This window comes from Typopeltis vanoorti, chromosome 1, assembly GCF_054136105.1.
Source record: "Typopeltis vanoorti isolate ZY-2024b chromosome 1, IOZ_Tvanoo_1.0, whole genome shotgun sequence".
Lineage (NCBI taxonomy): Eukaryota > Metazoa > Arthropoda > Arachnida > Uropygi > Thelyphonidae > Typopeltis > Typopeltis vanoorti.
The window spans coordinates 22456555-22465456 of record NC_143549.1 but is presented as its reverse complement, the minus strand read 5'-3'; the positions used below and the strand labels follow the sequence as shown (position 1 = coordinate 22465456).

At 37.0% G+C, this 8902-nt stretch overlaps 1 protein-coding gene across 1 annotated transcript in view; it reads left to right on the top strand.

Annotated features, from left to right (window-relative positions):
- The first annotated feature begins 5162 nt into the window (after positions 1–5162).
- Positions 5163–8902, top strand: part of LOC150109827 (RNA helicase Mov10l1-like) — a 223644-nt gene continuing 219904 nt past the window's right edge. The window contains exon 1 of the mRNA XM_090396278.1: positions 5163–5515. Coding sequence (XP_090252404.1) covers positions 5346–5515 — 170 coding nt within the window. The 5' untranslated portion in view covers positions 5163–5345. The remainder of the gene's footprint in view (positions 5516–8902) is intronic.

The following is an 8902-nucleotide window of genomic DNA, read 5'->3' as shown; positions in this document are numbered from 1 at the left end:
CACAATACTGCATTCTTCGATCAGGATCGTCTTCATTCATTGCATGTAATAATCTTGGAATGCAAACTTTCCGAATTTCATGCAGTTGAAAAGTGCATGTATAGTGCAGTTGTCAGGCGTGTTGGAGGCATGGTAATACTCTGCCAATTCTCTGGAACATTCCCTTAAGATGCATGGTGATATGTCATCAAATCGTATTGTCCTATTGACATCAAGGTCATTTATTTCCTCAAATACTCCTGCTCGCTCACAATTAAGCTATCCTCTTCTATGTCTTCTACACTTAAGTTTCTTATGATTCCACTTTAATGAAATCGAAACATCTGTATAAATTGATCACTGAATAACTCAACATTGTTTTCTGCAATAGGTTACCATTCTACCATTTTTATCCATTAACATCTTTCCATAATAATTCTTCTTTATACTTGCCACATATCTAAAAAAACTCTAGGATTTCTTCTCCTGATTTGCTAGTTTCTGCTCATATTCCACTTTTACTTTGTTTTACTTATTGAGTCACTCTCCTGGCTTGTTCTTTATATAACTGATTATTACCATTATTCATCTTGTACTGCTTCCAAAGTACCTTCTTCTTCCAGATTTTATGCTTAAGCCCCTCATTCATCCATTTTACACCTACCTTATTCAGACTTTTGACCTTCAAAATACATTCTCACACCGATGCTGTTATATATTTCTTTGTCAGTTCCCAAGCAGCATTTATTTCCTTACTGATCAACTTCTTGTTCCATGCTATAGATCCAAGCTGTCATTGCATCTAAGCTTGTCATAATCACCAGCTGTGCTTCTACATACAGAGTCCGTCAAAAAAATGTATACACACTTCAACAAAAGAAAAACCTGTATAATAGTTGTAATACTAAATTTATGCAGACATCAAGGGATGAATACAAGTTACCTTTGACTTCTACAATCACATGAGGTGCTCAACATGGTTACCATTAGCATCCAGACATTTATTATTATGGCAAACTACTGCTTGGGCAATGTTGGCCAAAGTGTCCATTGGGATTGCTGTGCATGCCGTTTCAATTTCTTTCCAAAGGGCCATTATCTGTGTAGCTGGTTTTCTATGATACACCACATACTGTAGAGTTCCCTGTTAAATCAAGAGAACATGGGGGGGGGGCTCAACTGCACTTCTTCGTCCTATCCATTGTCCCTGCAAACTCTCATCGAGATAAGCTCGCTCATCTTGGTGGTAGTATGGCAGTGCACCATCTTGTTGGAAGAGAAATTTATCATTCCCATAAAGTGCATGAATGACAAGTAAAATGGATGTGTGTAACATGTTTAGGTACACTTGACCAGTAACAGTACCTTCAAAAAGAACGGCCTATTAAACCCCTAGATGAACAATCCACACCAGACATTGAGCCCCATTAAATTGACTGCCTTGTCCACACGAATGCCCAGATTTTCTGGAACCCAGTAAACACAATTATGTCGATTCACTGTTCCATTCAGCTTAAATTGTGCTTCATCAGACCAAACCATCTTCCTCACAAACTCCTCATTCTCATCTACCATGTGTTGAAACGACTCACAATACTGCATTCTTCGATCAGGATCGTCTTCATTCATTGCATGTAATAATCTTGGGATGTAAACTTTCTGAATTTCATGCAGTTGGAAAGTGCATGTATATGTGTAGTTGTCAGGCATATTGGAGGTTGTGTTGCAAACTCATGCCTCCTCTTCACTAACATTCTGAAATTTGAAACACCACTTTAAAACGGTTTTGCATTCCTCAAACGACAGTCGTGCCTCTGCTATTTTGTTTGACTGTCCTACCGGTCACGTGTTGATGCTCGTATTCATGTAACGACATCTTTTGAGAGAATGTCATACTACACATTGCTACCGTAATTCGATCCAACTTTGAAAAAAGTCCATAGATGACATCTGTTAAAGTGTATATACATTTTTTTTCATGGACTCTGTATATCTTTTCATCACAGAGGTCTGGATATGGATAGCCATAACCCAGGTGATCACTTCATGATCACTCTCACCAACTGGAGGAAAGTGCAAAACCTCACTCACAATTACATCTTCATGAAACAATCAGATCTAAAACTCTCGATCCTCATGTGCCCTCCTAAACATGCTGTCTGAGATAGCTCTCTCAAGAACTTCAGAAATTCATTTTCTTCATTCGCAGATGCTATCTCTTCATTCCAGTCTATACTGCTATAATTAAAATTGTCCATAATAATTATCCTTCCTTTGTTTACTAATCCAAGTTGTTTATACATTTTTTCATCACTATCCTCCACAACTGTAAAGATGCCAGCAAGTAGAAGAAAAAAAAAAGGCCCTCAGTCCTGCGTGGCTCTTTGCAATCCCACCAAGGTGGTGGTGAGAAATCTGCAAGAGCAGGGGGTGCTAAGAATCTCACAGAGGAAGGTAGACCACCATCTGGAAATCCGACCCTATTTATTGGTTCCTTCAACACTTGAACTCTGTCTTCCGACTTCCATATTGATTTCCTACTTCAAGAACTGCAAAATGTAAAGTTTGATGTCCTTGCTATTTGTGAAACCCGAAGAAGCTTTGAATTAACAGCAAAATGGAACAATGGCAACAAAATTTTCCTGGGAGCTTCAGATAATGCTACAAGGGCTGGAGGAGTTGGCTTCATTATAAATGAAAAGCTAACTAAAAATATTATTTCTTGCACAATCCATTCTGAACGATAATCTAGGAACACTAAAATTAAAACTTGGAGAATCCATAACAATAAAAATAATAATAGCCTACGCACCCACCTCAACAGCTGACAAAGAAGAAATAGAAAATTTCTATGAACACCTACGAGAAACATGACTGAAAAAAAAAAACAACTGACTGAAACTGCAAGAGCAGGGGGTGCTAAGAATCTCACAGAGGAAGGTAGACCACCATCTGGAAATCCGACCCTATTTATTGGTTCCTTCAACACTTGAACTCTGTCTTCTGACTCCCATATTGATTTCCTGCTTCAAGAACTGCAAAATGTAAAGTTTGATGTCCTTGCTATTTGTGAAACCCGAAGAAGCTTTGACATGCCACGGCATGTCTCCCTGCCCAACCAGGGAGACATGACGTGGCATGACACTGCACTTCCATCTAGCAACACTGTATAATTCCATTCTTCCCTCGAACACATGCCATACAATCACTTACTGTATTCCCTTTTCCTCACACAGCTCTGCTAGTGTACTATTTTTGTTTCTGGCTCTTCATCTCAATTCATTGTCATATCTCAGTAACACACTGACACCCTTTCCCACTATACTGCAATCTTTCACTCTTCTCAATAACCTCCTGATATTTGCCCTTATATGTTCCTTATGTTCACTTAAATCATTTTTCCTCAAAACCACTACTAATTCTCTTGTTCGTTTCCTCCTCGTGTCCAAAGCATGAGTTATCTTGCTCATTCTCCCTCCTGGATTGCAGACCTTATTGACTCTGATTAACTAATTAACTAATCAGATTAACTAACCCTCTAACAATGGAATCTTTATACACTGCTATTCTCAAATCACTTGTTACCTTTTTTTTACTCTTTTTTCTTTCATTCTATTCTCTTGCACACTTCCATTAGTTTCTAGTAAACATCTAATATCACTCTGCATCTTCTTCATTTCATTTTTCATTTTGAATAACTTTCATCAAATCTTGCATTCTGACTGTTTTACTTTCTGTCACTCCTGTAGTCTTGCTACCTATCGTTCTACCATACCTTACTATCTTTTCCTCATTTATACTTCCTTTCACTTCCTCAGTCTCACTAGCTTTCATTCCATTTCAGTTTCTTTCATTTATGCTATCGTTCATTTCTTCAGTGTGGTTTGCATTTGTTAACTCATAGTCTAATAAAATATCATGCTTCCTAGAAGTCCATACTTTTTCTTGTCTCCTGTTCAGTCTCTCCACAAACACATCTCAGACATTTGGTCATGCATACATATTACAGTCATGACACATCAAACCATTTTTAAAAAGTCTGTCATTAATGGCATTTGATTTTTGCCATGCCTGCCTAGTTGCACCAGTTGATACCCACCTAGTTGACTTTGTGAGTACTGCCATTATGTCCTGTTTAAAGAAGGCAAGATTCAAAATTTCAGTTAATAAAGTCAGTAACAATTCTCCAAGGCCAAGAATCATGTAGACACACTAAGTTATCAAAAATATACATGTTTGATAAACTTGAGAAACCTTTGAGAAACTTCATGTTTGAAAAACTTAGTATTCTATTTTGGTCTCCATTTGGACATATTGGCTTTCCATCCAACAGGCTATCGGTTTGGATTCCTCCATGGGCATGGATGTTTAGGAATGCATTTAGACAATTGAGAGATTTCATTATCCTACTTATTTGAAGGCTTTGTTTGAAAAACTTAATGTTCTGTTTTGGTCTCTAGAGGCAAAGTTTCCTGATTATTATTATGTGACACCTCCAAGGATTCCAAAGACTCATTGAGGGAGGGCACCTACTCTACAACTCTCTGTCTCCACCAACTCCTTCTCTGCTCATTCCACTAACTGCATCATCTACACCAATGCCACCTACTGTCCACCACTAATATTTTCACAGACAATCACAAACATCCATGTCCATGGGAGGATTTGAACCTGCAGCCTTTTGGTTGGAGAGCAGATATGCTAACCACTTGGCCAACCAGTCCTAATCCATGACCCCCACAGTACTTAATGTACAATAGGTTTATAGAATTTTGTGGGATTTCCATTAAAAAAAATAGTTTAAGATCGTTATATGGTAATGTTCTTCTGATCATTCTTTAATATTGTGATTTATTTCTGCCCTCCTGATTCTGTCCCATTCTGCCATTCTCCCATTAAGGTACATACACGTTTAGTTCATGCAAGTTTATTGGCACATATGAGAGACTTATCAACAGCGTAATTTAATTTCTCATGATAATTTGATCTCCATATAGTAATTAATGACTTCATAGAGATCATATTAGAATTATACAGCTCTGATTTAGAATATAATTGTGCTTTGGATTTGATTATAATCATACTTTGCATTAGAATTATACAGATGAGCTAATTGCTCTTTTTATTTATTAGTTATTTTTTGATTGTTTTCACCTACCAAACATTTAAAAGAATCCTTTGTATGCTGCCTATCGAGCAATTTTAATGCTATTTATGGTATCTTTATTTCAAGTTGTTTAACTTCTTTATGGTATCTTAAGTTGTTTATTTGAAGATTTCCTAATTTTTAATTTTCAATTTGTTCTTATATTAGTTAGCATTGTATTAAATTAGAATGTCTTTTAATTTACAGATTTTAATGAGCTATGTTAAGCATATTAAATAAAGCAGCATCTTATTTCCAAAGAAGAAATAAAAAAGAGAATGATAATCCTTATCCAGATTTGCCAAGCTTTGATAGCAAATGCGATGCTGAAAAAACCTTTGAAAGTGAAAATTTCTTGGAAATAGAACAGGAGGAGGAAGAGGAAATTAGGTAAATTTTTCTTCTTAACAAATTTCTTATGTTCGAATATTAGATGTATTAAAATTTAAAAGTTGAAATGTTTTCTTCCTTACTTGATCTAATGGTTGTATAGATCTGATCGTGTTTGGAGAAATAAAAACAATTTCTATGAGAATCTTAACATCTGTTTTGTGGGATGTGCTTATCTAGTTGGAGGCATACCATATGTTTTTTCTGAGAAATTTCTTTGTTGAATTTTGTAAGCTGTCCTTTGTATATCGATCAGTCATCTGGATGCTGCTACCAGTTGGACATTTATCTCCTTGTTATTGACTGCAGTCCATGGAATGCACACTGGGTTGGTTGATTTATTGATGATCAACAGGTTTCTTATCTGTTCCTGTTCATTTATACATAATGGGAGTTGCAATTCTTTGGCTCCAGAAGGTTTTCATTTGAGAACACAATCACTGTGTGTGTGAATGTGAGTGAGTGAGGAAGGCATGGTTACTTGATTTCTGTTACATCACAATTATACATGTCCTCTGTTATGTAGCGCTGGATATCAGGCTAAATGTAGTGCTTCAGTGATCTGTTTGTTGCCTTATTGTTTTTCAAGGAGGCATTTAACAGTTTTCATGGGCTTTTAAAAAATAAATAAATAAATAAACATTTATTTTTTTATTTAATTATGTAGCACTGATACCATTGATGAATCTGTTAGATAAAAAGTGTCTGCAAATCAGTTGCTTAGTTAAAGCTTCTGTTTTTTGGGGATGATTGACTCAGAAATTGGAGTGCCAAGAGCATGAGCTAAGAATATTAAAACTAGGACTTCATTGGCTTCTTCTCTTGTTGAATCTGCTTGGATTAGCATTTCCAGTAAACTGCTCAATGATTGCTTCTTGATTTGTGAGACTTCCTGTAATTGTTCTATTCTGTACTTTTTTTTTTTTTTTTTTTGCTATTTTATTTTGTGACAGCTTAATGAAGTCCTAGATGGCAGTGACTTGTTCTCTAAGAGATAAGTGCTTTTTTTTTTTTTTTAACATTTTTCAGTTTTTTAAAACATGTTTTAACTTATGCATAACATACATTGAGTTCGCTGTGCATTAGGGCCTCTCCCCCACCCACAAATTCTTCTGTATGTAATCAGTAAATGTTTGCCAGTAATGAGGAAATGTGGTGACATAAGCCAATTTGACCATGGGCAGATAGTTGGTGCCCTGGAGAGCAAGTGCCAGTATTTTGGAAACAGCCAAACTTGTTGGTTGCTCCTGCACTAATGTATCAAGGGTGTAAAAGGACTGGATTAACCATTACCAGACATCCAGCAGAAGAGCTTACATTCATCAGCCTCATGTGGTTGATCCTAGAAATGAGCACCAGGTATCACATCTGGTATCTTAGCAAGATGTGCAACAGTCACGCAGCTCACCCATTAGTACAACAGCTGGGCAGTTTGACACATTTCCACACATGCACCACATGCCATATTCTTCTGCACCTGGGATTCCACAGCCAGTGATGTGGTGATGTGGAATGCCTCACCATTCATCAATGCCTCATATGGACCAAGGAACATTGGGAGTGAACCCTTGACAGATGGAAGGTTGTCTGGAGTGAAGAGTCCCATTTCTTGTTGCACCATGTTGATGGCTGGATTTGCATTTGGCATAAACAGCATGAAGCCCTATCCCCTGGTTGCACAGCTGGAATTCAACAGACTGGTGAAGGTGGTGTTATGGTCTGGGGAGCTTTTTCCTGGTACACTTAGGTCTGTTGGTTACCATCCCAAAAACAGTGAATGGTGACCCTACAGGGGCCTGTTAGCTGACCATCTCCATCTCCATCCATATCTGCAGAAGGTTATCTTTTGAGAGGACGATGCACCTTGTCATCGGACTTGTACAACTATTGAGTGGTTGGCATGACAACGAATTTTCCACATTGCCTTGGTCCCCAAACTCCCCTTATTGTAGTCTAACTGAACATATGTGAGATAAGCTAGAATAGGATTTGGGAACTGTTGATGACACTGACCTGCATATCATTCTGTTGTATAAGACCCTGATCAGACCACACTTGGACTATTATTCTCAGATTTGGTCCCCAGGATTTGAAGGGGATAAATTAACTGCGGAAAGGGTACAAAGGCAGAAAACAAAGATGGTTTCAGGACTGTACAATGATAGTTATGAGGATCGGCTGAGGGAATGTGGACTGCAGCATTTGGTGGATAGAAGAAGGAGAGGTGATATGATTGAGACTTTTAAACTGTTGAGAGGTGGTTACAGGATTGACACTGGGGAGTTCTTTCCCTTGGTTGAATAGCGGGAAGGAGTGATGACAAGAGGCCATCCCTGGAAATTACGAAAGGAAACTGTGAGCAAGAGGGTGAGGAGTGGTTTCTTTGCATGGAGGGTAAACCATGGAATGCATTGTCTGATGGAGTGGTATGATAGACTCTTTGTTTCTTAGAGGGGACCTCCCCTCGATGAGTCTTGATAGACTTTGTGTTTCTTAGGAAGGACCCCCCCCCACGATGAGTCTTTTGACTCCACAGAGGCCTGAATAATAATAATAATGTTGCAGTTGAGTTGTTGCAGTGGACATGGCTCAAATTATGCATGGAGGATGTTCAACACTTTGTGGAATCTTTTCCTAAGCATCTGTGAGTTAAACAGAGAGGTGGGCCGACCAACCTATTATTAGGTGGGTGTTCCTAATGCTAAGCTAACTCATTGTAGATATATTGGTATATGTCTGTGAATTGAAGAACTAGCAAGTTTAGAAACTAGTGGAAGCTTGAGTATTTGGCTGGAATATGTATCATGAATGTTATGTTGAATATGATTGTTGTGTAACAGTCACATTGAAGATAACAGAATTAATTTTTAGAAAGACCAACTATACAACCATCATAGGATGTGTTTTCATATAATATGTGAAATTTAGTTTCATTTGGTTGTGCTAAAAAGCATTATATGTGAATTTATGCATTTAACTCAACAAATTTTAATAGAAAAAGAAACAGTTTGTGAATTAAGCTAAGCATTATGTGCAAATAAGTTCTTTGCAGAGTCCTTTTAAATGTCGTGTTCTGTATATGAAGGAGTAATGGGTTGAATCTTTAAAAAAAAAAATTAATATAAATAAAAAGAGAATTTTGTACTATCATTTTATTATAGTGGCATTATTTATTGTTACAATAGCTGAACACAGACCTGCTGCTGCTGCTAAGAATGGCAAAATTAGATATCATAAATACATATATATATATATATATATATATATATATATATATATATATATATATATATTTATTTATTTATTTTTTTTTTTTTTTTGAGAACAGGAATCAAACCTTGGAGATTCAGTGGCAAACTCTGAAGAAAACATTGATTGATTCTGCCA